Source organism: Vicugna pacos, chromosome 15 (genome assembly GCF_048564905.1).
Source record: "Vicugna pacos chromosome 15, VicPac4, whole genome shotgun sequence".
In the NCBI taxonomy this organism is placed as follows: Eukaryota; Metazoa; Chordata; class Mammalia; order Artiodactyla; family Camelidae; genus Vicugna; species Vicugna pacos.
In genome coordinates, this window is record NC_133001.1 from 40,732,035 (window position 1) to 40,749,658 (window position 17,624).

At 42.1% G+C, this 17,624-nt stretch overlaps 1 protein-coding gene across 1 annotated transcript in view; it reads left to right on the top strand.

Moving 5' to 3' along the window:
• Nucleotides 1-17,624, top strand: part of ALK (ALK receptor tyrosine kinase) — a 675,174-nt gene that overhangs the window by 203,347 nt on the left and 454,203 nt on the right. Inside the window, exon 3 of the mRNA XM_072937961.1 lies at nucleotides 9,433-9,597. Coding sequence (XP_072794062.1) covers nucleotides 9,433-9,597 — 165 coding nt within the window. The remainder of the gene's footprint in view (nucleotides 1-9,432; nucleotides 9,598-17,624) is intronic.

Consider the following 17,624-nt stretch of genomic DNA (forward strand, 5'->3'; position numbering starts at 1 on the left):
GTTTTTATTTCATCCCTTTTATGGCCCAGGTGTAAACTAGGTCGCATGATAAAGCAATCATGGATGAGCCTAATTTACCCAACTGGGTAGTGGAAGGCAGAGATTTTAAATGTCCCTTTTACCTATCTATCTGTCTATCCATCCATCCATCCATCCATCCATCCATCCACTCATTCAGTGAATGTCTACAATTGCCAAGCTCTTTGCTCTTGCTCCTCGGAGAGATTCTAGCCTAGTTCAGTTTTATCACAGATCCAAGATAGTCCTAAATATCCATCTGAAAGGTGATGCTTAAATATTTGTTGTACAATTGTTTTGTATGTGACTGTAGTGTCCCTGGGTCTGATGAACCATCAAACCTAATAGGAAGGTTTACTTGGGAAATAAGGCTTTTCAGTTTTAGCAAAGACACAGTATGCCTGTTAGATTTAGTAGAGCTTCTTTTTGGAAACCATATAGTAAGCATTCACACCCCGCAGCTGGTGACCACATTAACCCCAAATTAGGATAACCTGCAAGGTTGTAGACTTTGTCCCATTTTCTTATCAAGGAAGGTTATATAATGTCTTTCTGCAGCACTTTGCACGTCTGATGTCACACTGTTCCTCATATCTTAAATATTTGTGGCCCTGAATCATCATGATTCCTAGACTGTAAGCTCTTAGGGGTCAAGGAATCCACATCTTGTTTCCTTTGCATCCCGAGTACTTAAACCAGTGTTTTGTACTTAGTTGGGTTCTTAATAAACATATACTAGGTAAAACTGCAACATTTACTGAACAATCCATGGGCAAATTAGGCATATACTTAAGTCTCTCAATTCCCAGTCTGGAGCTTTTCTGCCCCTCAGGGTCTCTATTTTAGTAAAAGGTATGGATGTTCCCACAAATCCTCTTTTCCTAAAGTCGTAATAATTGGTTGCAGGAAAGATAGATATCTAAGGACAGAATGAATTGAACATACTTTGGTTTAGATTTCAAAGCTGTGACTTTACTTTGGGCTGGCTAATTTTTTTTTTCCTTCTCAATCTAAGAAAGCATATTCAGCAGACATGAGTGAGCTGAGGAATTTTTGTTTTGACAGCTTTAGGACATCTGAGATATTGTGTACAGAGCATTTCTAACTAGCCTAGAAAGACATCTGTCCAAAACATATTCAGGAAAATGACTGATCAAGAGTAAGAAACGTGAGAGGAAATCCTCTTAAAATGAAATGTTTTGTCAAGAGCAACCTCAGGTGCAAAACTTCATGTCAGAAGAGATTTCAGATTAACAAGACTTTAACCAGCCCATTTGAGTAGATGACTAGAATAATTTGATCTGTGAGAAATTCATAGAAATTGTGAGCTGTCAGGGCCTGCAGCAGCCTAGTCAAGTAGCCTCGTCTTACAGATGAGGAAACTAGGCCTAGGGAGATCAGTGATCTGCCCAGGGCTAGTGGCAAAGCTGAGGTTCAGACAAGACCAGCAACTTAGCAGGGCCCACATTTAACCCCTCCACAGCAGAGGCACATGCAGGGGTTCATATTGTCTTAGTACTTGGGCTACAAAGCATTTCCTTACATGTTACTCCCATCTATTGCTTTATTCATCTCATTGCTTTAATTCCTTGGGTCTCCGTCAGCCCAGTGGGTTCATGCTGCCCTGAGGGTTGCATCAGTGTAGGGTCAGTACCGTTCCTGGTGTGGAGAAACCCATGTCCAGGCCTAGTCTAGTTGCCTCCCCATCCCCTGGAAAACATCTTAAAAACAAGATTCTGGGATCTAGGGACTGTAGGGTTAGGTTTGGGAACCACAGATCTTTCATTCACCTCCTTGTTGCCTATTTAAATCTCCTCTGTGATATCCAAGCAAGACATCTTCCAGCCTCTGTTTGAAGGCAAAGCACCGAGTGGTGGGGTAGAAACTCTAGCTGGGATTGAGATGTAGAATTTATTCACAGCTCTGATTCTTGTGAGTGTTATTACCTTCAGCCACTCAACCACTCTCTTTGATTCTGTTTGTCATCTGAAGAATGAGAATGGTCATGATTTCTAATTGACAGCATCACTGTAAGATTGACTATGAGGACAGAGTTCCATGGAACAGGGGCGCTTCGCTAATGCTCTCTGAAGAGGAATGAGACCCATTCCAGTGAGAGGCCAATGACCTGCATTTGGTGACAGTGACTCTATTTGCTAGACGATTTTTCCTTAAAACTCTGTAAGTCCCTAGTTTTGTCTGCTGGAACCTGAAAACACTTTACCTTTAACTATGATACCATCTAAGCTGGGATTTAATGCTATGTAGTCCAGCTTCAAAATTCATACAACTACATGAAAATAAGCAACATTCCCCACCTGCCTGGAATAACCTCATTCCTTCCTCTATTCTTAACAAACTTCCTAGCTAAACCTTTACCATCTGTCCATATCCTTTCATTCCTCACAATGAAGCCAAAAGTTTCCTCCTCCCTGAGCCTCTGGTCCTTCCAGGCAGAAGGTCTCTTGTTCTGTGTACCTTTGGCTCCACCATATCTGCTTACTGTGAGAATTAGGTGTGAGTAAGTCCATCTCCCCCAGTGGATTGGAAGTTTCTGAAGAGCACAGGGTCCATGCTAAGGAAGCCTGGTATCTGCCTGGGTTTTGAGATTGACATCAGGAAAGAACCTCAGGTTCACCTCTAACATGTAGGAGATCCTCACCAGCAGAGACAGAAGAATAAGTAGGGAGGGCCATCTTGCATGTTCTGAGGTCAAGGACTCCTAGGATGATGATCAGCCTTCTCCGGTTGTCATGGCTGCCACATTGCTCAGAGATCTCCTCCAAACATCTGGTTTCAGGAATGATCCATTTGGGTGGATGTCATGCTGAGCAGTGTGCAAACTACTACCATGTTTTCACCATGCTGTCTAGAGCCAGCCTCATTCTAATAGAGATGCCACATTCTACATAAATGCTTCCTAGAAATTGCAGGCAGAAAACTGGACTGGAAGTCCAGTCTGGATTTTGGTTTTAGCTTTCCTTCTTTTCCAGACTCTACCTTCTGCCACTTTGGCCAAGTCACTTCATCTTTCTGAGCCTCATTTTTTCCATCTGTAAAATGAGGAGGCTGTTAACTTCAGAATTTTAATTATTTTTAATTTTCTGTACTGGGATGAAGAGCAATGTCTCATTTCTTCAATATGTAATATTGTTATAGCCACAGATAAGAGAAATGAGAATTGAGTTTTCTGTTCTGATATCCCACCATTGTGGGCATGCAGGTGCACACACCCTCTTCTGAGACTTCTTCCGATGCTATGTTTGTATAATTGATTGATTGAAAGAGACTTGGCCCTTCTTTGCTGCAGCTTGATTATAAGTGAGCTAAACAGATATCTTGAGTTGGGTGATTGCTTCCCAGATGCATTTGAGGGGGAAAGCTGGTGGGAAGTAAATGATTTCAGTTCTGGGGCCCTATGACAAATGAATAGTGGCTGTGACAGAGGGCAGGCTGGTGGGAGGGGGCAGGTCTTATAAAGTATGTGACCAGATGTTCATGGCAGCTGGTGGATTAATATCAAAGGTGACTGGTGAGCTAAATGCTCCTTTTGGAGATAACCCAGAAAGGGGGAATAGACGTCTCTAATCATCTGAGTCTATGCTGCAAGTTAGGACTCTTGGGATTCTGATGACCACCTGGCTAGAGCCAAGTTAGCTTGTTTCAGCCATCTGTCCAAAGGGGAAACTAGTCTTAGAATGGTAGAGATGGAAGAGATCTGAGAACATTTTATTCTGCCACTTAATTTATAGATGAGGAAACTTAGACCTAGAGAGATTAAGGGGCTTGCTTGAAGTAACACCTCAGAGCCAGGACTAGAACCTAGATCTTCTTACTCAAGGCCTAGCATGACTTCACTTCCGAAGGAAGACTTGGTCAACATGTCAAAAAGCAAAGATTGAGCAGGGAGCTTCAACAAGGTTAACCTTATCACTGAGATGACAAAGACTCAGAGAGCTGGAGAGAGTGCACCTCACTGCACAGCTGACAAGTGGCAGGAGTCAAATCTCAGGTCTTATTCTCTATCTCTGAGAAACAATTTTGATGGTGTTAAGGTTGCTTAATGAATAAGACATATAGGCAGACACATATAGGAGAAGACTGCAGAGATGGGTGGGACCGTGGAGACCACCATTCAGCAGTTAAGGAGTATCAGGCCCTGGCGTCAGGCTATCTGCATCCCAGCAGTTAAATATTGGGTCAAGATAAATAGATATAGGGAAATAACCCCAAGACAAAATAACAAACATGCTGCCATGCTTAAACTAGTAGCAAAACTGATAATTCTCTTTTCAGATGCAGCTCCCAGGACAGAATATACAGTTAAATAAACTCATGGGCCTCTGTTGGCTATAGGAACCTTGCCCACCCCAATCTTAGTTCCCTTAACTGGGACCCTTAGCTCTACCCAAGAAACAGAGGATGTCAGGAACCGTAGTTGCAAACTTTGAGCCCCAGACTTTAGTGTACCTGTATCCTTGCTTCCTGAGGCACATGCCCAATAGGATTAAGACTTGGATCTTGGGAATGTGTACACTGACTCAGTCCTCACCTAGGGCATCCCAGGTCCAACTGTGTAAAGGTGGGATGAGGACCTTTAAGGACAGCTAAGGTGCTTTTGCTCCTGTCTTGACTCACTGCAGGTCTTGATTCCTGTTAGTGTCTATGACTCCAAATGAAGGGGGGTCTTTCTGCTACCTTTTCAATTCATAATTCCCTGGTTGTGAGATAATGACATCAAGGCCTTGGGAGTCCCAGGGAGGAAGCAGGTCAGTGGAAGCCAAATCAGTCATGTCCTGATGAGTAACCTGAGATGTGACTTCTTTTCTCTAAGCCCCAGTGTCTTCCTCTGTTAAATGGGGGTAAGAGTCCTGCCTACTTCATAGGGACTCAATAAGATAATGATGCAGGGTGCCTGGCATAGTGTCTGACCACAGTAAGCCCTCAGTAAATGTTATCAGTTATAAAAGTACTTTCCACAGGCTTTCATGGAGATCCCCTGCCTTGGGGCTCCTCTATAAACCCTGACTTGAGTGCTGCCAGAGTCAAGAACATAAGTCTGACCCCAAGCTTGACTTCTGGAACACTTGTAATAAGAGACAAAATGAAGACTGAAGCATCATGGGATTGATGGTGTTCTTCTCTTTTTTTTATGACTCTACACTCTGCAGTATTTGTTTCCAAACCTTGTGTTGGGCCAAGGCTGAGTGACATCAGCCAGTGGGCTCCTATGGACCTGCCCAGGCTGGCCCTTGCCACCCTGTGGTCACCTGGAAACCAGCCAGCCTTAGAGGGTGTGTCTTAAAATCTAAAGGAAGCTGCTGGTCTCCTAACTTGAATTGTCTTAAGGAGACTGAAGAAACTAGTGGGAGGTCTCTGACTTTACAGGGTCAGGGTGAAGGATGTACAAAGGACCTTGATCCAGGGGATTTGGGGGGAGCCTGAGGTCAGTCTAGATACAAAGGAGGACTGCTGGATTTTCTACATCCACCCAAAGGAAGGCCTGACTGTCCAAAGTACACCAAGTCTCTCTCTTACCCTTTGGTGGTGTTATGTATGGTGCCTGGAACTTCATGCAGTCTCCTTGCCGAGGCTCAGACTGGGAAGATCCCCGCCTCTGCCTGAGTAGCAAAGGCTGGCTTGCTAGGCACAGGCCTTGGGCATGATTGCTTGGGTAGTCTCACACATTCCCAGAGCCTAGATTTCTACCTTCAGATTCTGTGTCCAAGGGTTTGGTCATTTCAGCTTAAGCTAAAACTACAGCCTGGGGAACTAGGCCTCACTTTGGGCAGGGCCACCTCAGGGTTTTTCTGATGAGGTACATTCTGATGGTAACATTTTTCTGAATGGCTGTGTTTTATACTAGAACAGTGTCTTGAAGCTACCTGTTAATTTAGTGTTTGAAATGTGACTCATATCCTGGAAGATTTCAGAATATGGGTATAAACTGATAAAAATGCACAAATACACACACACACTCACACTCATACTCACCCTGGAGCAGTCGTCTGTAAAACTTGCCTGAACTCTCCTTCTTAATTCTTTGACGATCTTGAGGCAAACTGAGTCTCCTTAGAGTATTATGCACATTCTGCCTCCTTCCGTGGGGAATCTGCTTTACAGGTGACGGCCAACCCCTGTTTAGAGGCAGGCAGAGTGAGGTAACTGGCGGTCTGTAGGTTTGGTTGTGTTGGCCCAGGATGAGTCCTGTAGAATCACTGACCCTCAGAGGTGGAGGCACCATAGAGGGTGTATGATCCATTTCTGTCCTTCAATTGCAAAACACCAGGCACAGAAAGAGGAATGGATGCGCCTAGGCCCCTCAACTGCTGTGTGCAGGATCAGACCTGGAACCATCCTCAATGCTCTCCCAAGACCTTTCCCTTCACAGCACTTGACACTCCTCTCAACAGGAGAACTGTTTCTGGAAGATTACATCACTTTATATTTCTTCCATAATGGAAGTGCTAGAAAGTGGGTAGTGATTTCAGCTATGGCATTAGCAAGTCTTGGAAAGTGTATCTTTTTTTCATTGCTGTTTTTCTTTCTTTTTCTTTAGTATGTGTTTTTTAAAAATAGCTTTCATTTATTTATTTTAAATCAAAGTATAGTTGATTACAATGTATTAGTTTCTGGTGTACGGCATAGTGATTCAGTTATATGTATCTTATTGCTGTTTTTCAATGGTTAGATTCTCCTGTGTCCAAACAGGTATGTAAAATAAGGTGGAAATCTCTAGATTCTTCTGACGGTCACAGTCACTTTGTAAAATGGGACTGACACAGAGGTAATACAGATCTGTCCCCATAGGGTAAAAGAGGGGCCTTCACAGATATGAAGAGGTTGCAGACTTAGCATCTAATAATAACCAATATAGAGCACTTCATAAGTTTCTCATATATTATTTACTTTAATCTGTTGGCCCTAGATTAAAAGCTGTGGAGATGTGATGAAAAAAACCTGGATCTTCAGCCCTGGGTCACATTCTGGTTCTGCCTCAGGGTAGTCCTTTTGTCTTTGTGCAAGTACAGTAAACTTTCTGAGCCTCAGTTTCCACATCTTTAAAAAGAAGACACGATCCACTTCTCAGCTTTGTTCAGCAGATTAAATATAGTGATGTAATAAGAAAATTCCTATCATAGTCCCTGGCAGACAATAGGGGGTCAGTGAATTTCCCACTCTTCCTCTTAGGCGTGGACCTGCTCAGCTATTGGGTTGCTTAAGGCTGAATGCTTCAGTGAAGCCCTTAATCCCTCTGAGTCCTGTCAGTAAGAGAGATTCCACAGCACCTAACACACAGGGACCGAGTCAGAGGCGGGTTAAAGAGAGAGCTCCAAGAAGCACCCTAGGTCTAGAAACTCAGAAGAGACCTAAGGAAAATGAGACTTTACCTGGTGTTTTTAGAGAAGATGAGTCCCAGGTATGGTTGCTCGAAAGGCACTGAGGCTAGCTCGGGAGACAGAAACCTGTGTCGAAATGCAATAAGAAATTAAATCAGAATGTAGAAAAATCCAATTTGATTTCACTCAAAATGAGCAGTAATGTTAACTCCAATTTTATTTAAAGCCAAAGAGTACAGCTTTGGCAGCTAAAGAGCTGCTACCTCAGAGCAAGAGTTTCAAAATTAACCCATTTGATAATAAGAATATCTCCCTAGCCTGTTTTATTAGGCAGAGTCTGACCCAAACATAGCCAATTATCAGACTCTCCACAGTACAAAAATCCAAGGATTGATGACATTTGATGCTGGGGTTGTATATTCTGTTGTCTGTTTGTCTGATATGCACACAGGGCACACTTGACAGGTAGTGGCATGCCACACTTCTGTCCCAAATAGAAATAGGATGGCTTTAATTGGAGAAGAAAAGTCGAGATTGAGGACGGGCTTTAGAAGGCGAAGGTTTGGAAAAGGCACTGATGGTTGTCATGTGGGATGGAGGTGGCCAGTAGCTTTCTCTCCCACCTTCTGACTTGATCATTCACTAGTGTGGATGGGTCTTTTTGATTATCCTCAGAGGAGCCAGATTTAATGGCTAAACTTTTCATTATAAGGATAATTTTTGTGCTACAAAGTACAAAATGTCATATCACTTTTTTTTTTTCCTGCTTGCATTCTGCTAACAAAACCAGGTGCCTGGCAAGCAAGTCTTAAAGATTAAGGCAGACTACAATTCATGGACACCAACTCATAGCAGCAGCTCAGCCCCCAGAGGCAGGTAGAAAGTATTCATGGATGATAAAATATGTAGGCAGCACGTGACATGTCAACTCGAACAAGGCTAGCTCTGCCTATTTCAGCTTGACATTATAAAGGTGAATTGTTTGAATCGTGAAAGGGAGAGTGGTGTTAACCTTAGGACCAGAAGGATGGCGTCTCCTGGAAAGCAGCTGGTACATAAATCTCTGCTGGTTGAGAAGCAGAAAGATACTTAATAGAAGTGTAATTGAAGGATTTTTTTTCTTCCCCCCTGAACTTAGTTTGGCCACTGTCAATGGGAATTATTCTACTCCCACTCCAGGGCAGGGCCAGCTTCTATGGTGTATCTAAGGGACATTCCAGTGACTGACTGCCTGCATTAGACTTGACCTTCCTTCTCCTCTGCCTTCTGAGATTCCCAGCAGGAAACTCATCTTGGAGATCAAGGTAGCAGTGGCTCTAGGAATAGCTGTTAAAATGCACAGTAATAATCGGGAGTTAGTACCCATTAACACTACTACACAGGTTGGTTTGTCAAATTAATAATAACCCTTCTGAGAGCAAGGACTTTGGAATCTTAAAAGAATCAAATCAAGCAGAAGCTTTAGAAGACATCTAGTTTGGGTTTCATTCTGTTTTTGAGGAACTTGAGGTCCAGAGAGGCTAAGTGGCTTGTTCAAGGTAACCAGAAAATCAGTGGCAGAGTTGGAGCTAAAACCCAGGTTTCCTTGGGTAATTGTTTCTAGAACCATGTAGCCTAAACCTCTTATTTTACAGATGAGGGCACCAAATTCCACATGTGAGAAGAGACTGGCTAAGCCTGGATACCAACCGAATTTCCTATATTCTTATACAATGGTCTTTATATCACATTTTCTCTTTCCTCATATGCCCAGGACTGAAGGGAGATGATGAAGTAAAGGGTAAATGAATTATTTGTGTTTTGGCACATACTCTGTTGATCCATCAGTGAACACTGAGAGCCTCTTAGGTACAAAGCACTTCAGCCACTTTGGGTAATACACAATGAGCAAGGCAGAGGAGAGAGAAGGGAGTGTATCTGAAAAGTAGGACAGACTTGACATGATTGGGCTCAAGGATGATTTCTGCAAAAGTTGTAGATGAGATAAAGGCCAACTTCCTGGGATGGAGGAGTTGGGCTGGAAGGTCACATTTGGGAGACAGTTTGCTCCACTGACCTTTGACTGTCATTGCAGGTCTAGAGTGCAGCTTTGACTTCCCCTGTGAGCTGGAGTATTCCCCTCCACTGCATGATCTTGGGAACCAGAGCTGGTCCTGGCGCCGTGTCCCCTCCGAAGAGGCTTCCCAGATGGACCTGTTGGATGGGCCTGAGGCAGAGCATTCCAAGGAGATGCCCAGAGGTAAGGATAGAGGCCACTGCAAAATGTCCTGGATGGGCCAGGATGGGGATGGAATGTCTACTTCCATTTGAAATTTTGAAGCTTCCCCACCCCTGCTCTATGCTGTTTATAATAACTGTGCCTCCACATGTCTTCTTGGGCTCTACGAGGAAGAGGAGAATGCAAGTCTAATTTCAATATCAATCCAACCCTTTACTGTCTTATCAAGTAAGAAAATAGGACTTCATAGCTCTCTTTCACACAGATTTCCCAGTGTAAGAAGTAGAAGAAAATGCTGATCTGTTTGTTCATTTGGAATGGGATCACCAAATAAAACACAGGACACCCAGTTAAATTTGAGCTTCAAGTGAACAAATGATTTTTTTAGTACAAGTATGTCTCATGCAATAGTTGGGACATACTTATACTCAAAATTACTCCAATTATACTCAAACATTCAAACATAATTGAGTGTCTTGCATTTTTATTTGCTAAATTTGGCAATCCTAATTCAGAAGGTATTATATGACTGAGTTAAATGTTCGTTTCAAAGCCATTAATGAATATTCAGACTGCATATTAATTTTGCAAGTTGCTTCCAGTAGTTCTGAGCTGTTTCTGAATATCCTTTTCTGAATTGTCAAGGCTGAAAAAGATAGGCTCAAGATAAGTGGTGGGTGCTTGTTAAATATTTGCTGAGTTTTTAGAGATGTGGAGGCACTAAGCCCTAGTACTGCCTGCCTCCAGTTCTCTCTAAGGCAAATCTTAGGGCTCCCAATTCCTTGGACCCAGAAAACTTACCCACCCCAAATTTTTAGTTTACATTTCTAACTTTTAAGAAGAAATGATAGGTGACATAGTACTGGACTTACTGTACATTCAGAGTAGTACTTTCATTTTGCAAAACCCTTCCAACTACACTGTCTCATTGGATTCCAGTTTTGTGAGGGAGGCAGGGAAAATGAAAAAGCTCGGTCTCAGAGAGGGAAATGACTTGCTAGAGATCACGCAGCTTGTGTTTGTGGGTCCAGGTCTAGATGATGAGTCCTGGACACGATGAGTCCTAGACAAGAACGTTTCTGTCTTTGCAGCAAAAGTTTTGCTGAGAGCCTGCTGTGGGCCCAGTTTTGAGGGTGATTTTCTCAGGCAAATGTTCTTGGGAATCTAACAGACAGGTCTCAAGTAAACTCATGGGGGTAATGACTAATGACTAGTAACTAACACTTCTAGGCTTCTACATTAGCTTCGAACCCTGAACTTTGAGGCACTTTCTTTTCTATACACTCTCCCAGGCTGACCTTTTATGTTTTTATGGCTCTTTCGAAATTTCTTGAACTTGACTTACATTTTAAGCTGCTTTCACCTGGATACTGATGTGTAATGTGAAGGGTGTGTGTGTGTGTGTGTGTGTGTGTAGGTGAGTGGCTCTTAACCCCATAGTGCATCTGAATCTTCTGGAGAACTTATGAAAAATACCACTTGGGTCCTATAGCCTAAGATTCTGTTTCAGTAGATCTGAGATGGAGCCTAGAAATCTGTATATTTTCAAAATTTATTGTAAAATCTAACATGTGCAAAAAAGTAGGTATAATGTATATACATGTATTAAAGATTACAATGAAATCAGTGCTTGTGTTTGCACCACCAAGTGTAAGAATTTGAATGTTGTCAGTCCCTTTACAACCTCTTCTGTCCCCCACCTAGATCAAGAATCTCTTTCTTCCCCCAGAGGTACTATCCTGCGCTTTGTGTTAATCATTCATTTGCTTTTCTTTATGTTCTAACCACTTGTGTATATAGCCTCAAGCAACATATTGATTAGGTTTGCAACCTGTTATATGAATGGAATAATGCTGTTTTTTTATAATTTGTCCATTTTTATGCATGTAGCTGTGGTTCATTTGGTTTTGAGTCCATTGCATGAAAATACCACAATTTATCTCTTCTACTGTCCCTAGGTATTTGGGTTGTTGCAGGTTTTTGCTATTACTAACAACACTGCTGTCCACATTTTTGTATATGCCTCTTGGTGCATGGACATGTCCAAGAATTTCCCTAGAGCATAGAACTTGGTGTGGAATTTCTGGGGTACAAAGTACAGCTTCCACTTCAGTAGATAATCCAATCTATTTTCCAAAGTGGTCACACCAAGTTATACTCCCTCCGCTGATGTATTAGTATTTCTCCCTGGAACTTTAAATCCTCATTGGTACCTAGTATTGCCAGACTTTGCCATTTTTGTTTATCTGGTGGATGAAATACAGTGTCTCATCTAATTTCTGTGGGACTCTTTTATTTTATGTTTGCATAAGTTTCTCAGGTGATTCTGAGGTATAGTGAGTTTATTGTACTATTGACGTGGATTCCCTTTCACACTTACTCCTGTTCAGCCACCCCTAGGGATGTCTCTGGATCCCAATTCCTAACCTCTAGAAACAGTCCTGACAGTGCATGTGTTTTTGGTCAGTGTAGGTTGTTGTTGTTGTTGTTGTTTAATTTGATAACTATTGGGTTGTTAGTTCAGTGAGATCAGGAGAGAGGGACAAGTGGCAGTTGTCCACAGATGTTATGGTGTCAGAATTTATAACTTTGAAAATCAGTGCTTTTAAAATTTTAAACAAAATTTAAAGCAGTGAGAATAGATTATGTATTGCCACTCTCTGACCTCTTTCTCCTCCTCCATCCTGTAATGATCTCTGGCATTTGCATGGTACATTGAGTACTGTGAGAAAAAAAAAAGGAAAGAAGGAGAGGAAGGAAGGAAGAAATACTCATTTCTCAGTGGTCTTGAGTGTGGAAATATATTGAAGCCTTTATGTTTCTATAAAGCTGGGTCCCAAGGGCCAGGACATGCAATGAATGTGAATGTTTTCCCATTAAATCAATCAGCCAGGATTTCAATATCTACTTTTTAGTAAGTGTTGCCAACTTCCATCTACCTGGAAAATCACTGCTCTTCCCAGTGGTGGTATCTCACATCACTGAGGACGATGATGAGAACCGCCATGACAAAAGCCACCATGGATGCGCCAGCTCACTTTATCAAGCTCTTTAGTGAACAGACACATCCACACGTGACTTGGGGGAATCTCACCATCGTTAGATACTTGTGTTTGTTTCTCCTGGGCTCTAAAGAGGGATCTGTACTTGATCAGTCTTAGAAACAAGAGGCCAGCCTCCCAGCTTTTTTAGGGACTCTTCTGGAAGATCACTGAGAAGTGTTCAAAACTTCCAGTGATAACTTTCATTGCTTTTTGAGTCAACTGAGTACATCACTACCTGTTTGTTCCCTGAAGTAAGGTTGCTCCTCATGAAGCAGGCTGATGCATCTTAATGTCCCTTGATCTTCAGGGAAAGAGGTGAAGGTGAGGGGAGAGAAGATGACATGTCCAGTCTGAACAGCGGCAAAGCAAGAACCTACACCCCAGTCCTAACTCTCAGCTCTTTAGAATCTCACTTTCTCTGTCATTTTGGCAGAAAGGATGCTGGTGGTGGAGAAAAGAGTGAGTGATGGAGTGCCCTTTAGGGCAGTGTAGGCAGCAGAGGTTTTTTCTTTTCTTTTCTTTTCTTTTTTTTTTTTGACTCAACATTTATTGGTTGGATTGTATTTAGACTCTGTTACAATATTTCTTGTCAGGGGATATAGAAGGGCCAGAGAAAGGCAGTGAGATAATACCAATCATAGATAATGAACTGTAGGAGTATAAATTCTGAATGATCTTAATTTATGGTCCCTATAGCTGAGAATAATAAGGGAGATAATATTCAGAGCAGCAAGATAATAAAAAGTGATGATCTTGATGGAACACAGTATTCTAAATTAATAAAATCTTGAGAAATCATCAGGTTGAGGCATTCTATGACTTTTTAAGGAGTGCCGGGGCATGTTTAATGTCTACTACTTCCGGTGTTTTGGAATGTAGTCAAGGGAACATATTTTTCTTATCCAGCAAGATAAGATTTTGATCTCAAACTAAACGCTAGCTTTAAAATGGGAAACAAATTAGCAGCTTCTCCCCAGGGCCCCTTCCCAACCCCTTACTCATGTGCATACACGAGAAGAAAAGGAGTAGACTCAGCTGGGAGAGGCTGCAATTCTTCCTGTATCAACTCATTCTCTTCCAGGGCATTGATTCTCAAGTTTTTGCTTTGTTTTGTTGGATTGCCTGCACAGAACCCTGCTACTGAGCTTTTTCTGTTTATCTAGATGGCTTAATTTTCAAAAAGGTTGAGAAATACTGTCCTGGAGCTCTGAAATGCCTAGTGAAGCTGCCATAGATGCAAGGGTACTGATGCCAGAATGAGGTCACTTAGCCTTTTGGTCCACTCCTGTTGTACCCTTGTTTGTTTCTTGTAGCTGCTGCAACAAATGAACACAAACTGGGTGGCTTAAAACAACAGAAATTAATGTTCTCCCAGTTTTGGAAGCCAGCAGTCTGAGATCAAAATGTTGGCATGGTTGCGACCTACGGAGGCTCTGCAGGAGAATCCATTCCATGCCTCTTTCCTAGCTTCTGGTGGCCAATAATTGCTCCCCTCACTTTGTATCTATAAGCAGTCGTTAGCAAAGACCTTTGGTTTTAGAAGGATGTTGAAGTTGGGAGAACCATCAGGAAAGATAGGCAAATTTAAACAGAATAAAAATGTAATTGGAATGACAGACGAACAGACACAGACACACACCCACACAGGGACAGAACAATGTTTCTTTTTGCTTGTTTCAAATGGGATGATTCAAACTGGGACTGTCTTTGAGAAGTGTTCCCCCAGAAGCTCCCTTCCTATGCTGCTCACTCTGTCTACTATGAAGTTTCTGTTTTAAGACAGTGGTCTCTAAACTTTATTTTATTGTATGCCCGATCAGTAAAATATTTCTGAGCACCCCTGCTATGTATATATTCATCAATTATATGCATGTATTTGTTTCTAACTGTATAACACTATTGGTAAAACTTACTTTCTTTCTTACTTCTTTACATTAAAATAAATATAACCATGAACACACTTTGGAGACTACTGCAGGACATCTGTTCTCTATAAATGAGATTGGACTTCCGGGCTTGCTATGGCACATCACTCAGCCCCAGAGTCATTGATGTCTCTGTCCCTTTCCAGTCCTTTAAGAAGCCTGCTGGGCTGATTTCTCCACGCCTGCTTACCTCCCATCACCTGGGCTTGCTGGCCCGGCACTCCTCCATCAAGAAAGCCTTGCTGGTTTAGCTCTTGTGGCCTCTCTGACTCTTAAGTTTCAGAGACCATTTAGTCTCTTTTCTCAGACTCTGCATGGTTAGGAGAAGAAAGAAATCACTTCTTGCCTAAGTGCTATTAACATACCAACTTGCCCCGCAAAACCAAGATACTTTTCTCTATAGACTACCTGACAGATCTGAGGAACAGGGTTGCAGCCAAGTATTTTCTACTGGCTTATCTAAAAAACTGTCTTGGGGGTGGTGTTTATGATGGTGAAAAAGTAGAAATCATTTAAATGCTCAAATAATGAGGATTTAGTTAAATAAAATGTATTATGGCTAAATATTATACAGCCATTACATTTATGCTATCTTAAAATATTTAATAATTCAGGAAAATATTCAAGGCCTATTATTAGATTTTTTAAAGGTTAAACAGTATATGTTATATAACTTGTTTTGTAACTGTGTATGTACATAAGAAAACTATGTATATAAGGGAAGAATTCTATAAGGAAATAAACCAACATAGTAGCAGCAGTTATTTATAGATGATTCAGTTATCAGTGATTTTTATTTTCTTTTGGTATTTTCCAAATTTGAGTCCATAAACATGTACTACTTTTATAATAAGATAAAACATGTCCTTATTCTTTAATTCAAAGGGATTAAAAATTCTCATTTGAGGCTACATCTTACTGAATCATTTTGGACTTTTTTGGGGGAAAAATGTTAACTATTTTCTACCACAACAACCAGAAAAGCCAGTGGTACTGGCTGGGGTGACGTAGATAGACAAGCAGATGGAGAAGCAGGTTGCATTCCTGCCTGCCTGAGTAAGGTACAGGGTATCAGCGGTTCATGTCAGCTCACAAATCCAGAACACCCCACCCCACCCTCTTTCTGCTTGGCTTATCCTTGAAGGGTTAGAAAGGGTAACCACATGTGCATCAGGCTCAGGAATGTGCCCAGGGACCGAATGCAGCATGTAAGCAACATGTCCTACTTCAGTTTAATTTTTGCCCCTTCAGATGTTTCAGAAGTGTTCTGGGTGGTCATGCCTTTCATTTAAGCACAACTTTTCATCATGCTAAGGTCACTGTGGATATTTGTATCCTCTTATCCCTCCCCTCTTCTGGAACTCACCATGAGAGGTCACATTAGTTCCCTGGTTCTGCTTGCAGAAATGTATCCTACATTTCCTGAGCAATGAGGTCACTAGGCCTTGGATCTTGACCCTTCAACAAGATGTGACTTGTGATTCTTTCATCCTAATAAAATTCTGATGCCAGTCTAGAAGCTGGAACTTGAGCTCCAAAGAGACTTTCCTTAATGAGTTGGCATGCCTTTAGGGTGTCTGGTGAAGTATTTCTTGCCTCCCCATCAGGGTAAGCCTCTTCCACGGTGTTGCCTCTGCTTCCTATGGGAGGCCATCACTGGGAGGGGATGGATTATGGTTGTGATGAAGATTATGACCCACCTTAACTGACTCTTAACAACCCTGCCCAAGAGCATGGGGAATAAGAAAGGAAGGAAGACAAGAGTTGGAGGGAGAGGGACCTGGGCTCTCATCCCAGCTCTGCCATAAGGGATGACACTTTACGTCTCTGGGCTGTAGGGTCCTCATCTGTAATGTAAAGGTCTTAGACTAGATTGTCACTCTAATATTTCTAGCTCTAATATAAGGCTAGGGGTAGGCATTTCCAATACAAAGGATAGCAATGTACCTGGCACAAAATTTGTGAGCCAAAGAAATCCCCACCAGCCTTAGGAGATGTATCCATTCCCCAAGATTTAGTCATGGTTTCTGGAAGCTGGACAGACCTATGGCTGAAGTCACTCTTTAGACCACAGCATCAAGATTGGAGAATTGCCTCTCAAAACCTATATGGCACCCTGGAGGGAAGAAAGAGGAGCTCCTTGAGAGGCTAGGGAGCCTGAAGAGTGTTCAGGCATAGTGCTGTGGGCCAGTGTGGCAGATAAAATTATGACCACCCAAAGAAGTCCTAATCCTCAGGACCTGTAACTATGTTGCTTTACATGGCAAAACGGACTTTGCAGATGAGATTATCCTGGGTTTTCCACATGGGCAGTGGAATCACAAAGGTCCTAATAAGAGAAAGAGGAAGACAGGAGAGCCAGAGTCAGAGAAGATGTGATGATAGAAGCAGAGGTCAGAGAGACAGAGCCTTAAAGATCTTTTAATTATGTACTATTTGTATCAATTATTAAATTCTGTTCTTTGAATCTTGTATTTCTTTACTAAATCAACAATTGGGAAGCCCCTACTGACTGCAGGACACTCTAGATTAAACTCTAAGTCTAGGGGACATCTAAAATCGGACAGACACCGTTCCATGTAAAGTGGCAGCCCAGAGGCTGCTGGTGCTGAAGTTGAAGGAAGAGGCCATGCGAGAAGGAATGCAGGAAGCTCCTAGAAGCTGGAGAAGGGAAGAAAATGCTTTCTCTCTTGAATCTCTTCTAGAAGGAACACAGCCTTCCAACCCATCTTAGTCTTCTGACCTCCTAAACTGTAAGATAATAAATCTGTGTTGTTTTTAAGCCGCTAAGTTTCTGATAATTTGTTATAGAAGCAATAGGAAACTAGTACTTCTGGTCTTGACCACATTTGGAGGAAAAATGATATGCTCTTGAGGCACCATTCTAGAAAGGGCAGGGCTCAGAGGGTTGACTCGGCCTTAGAGACACAATTGCTTGTATTTGTTATAGAAGGTGTCCATTGAGTCCATACATTCTGTCCATACAGACAGTCTGTAACTTCCCCCTCCACAGGGAACAGGGCAACATCTCTGTGGTTGAGAAATGGAACAGAAAGAGCAGCAACAGGAGCTGAGGCTC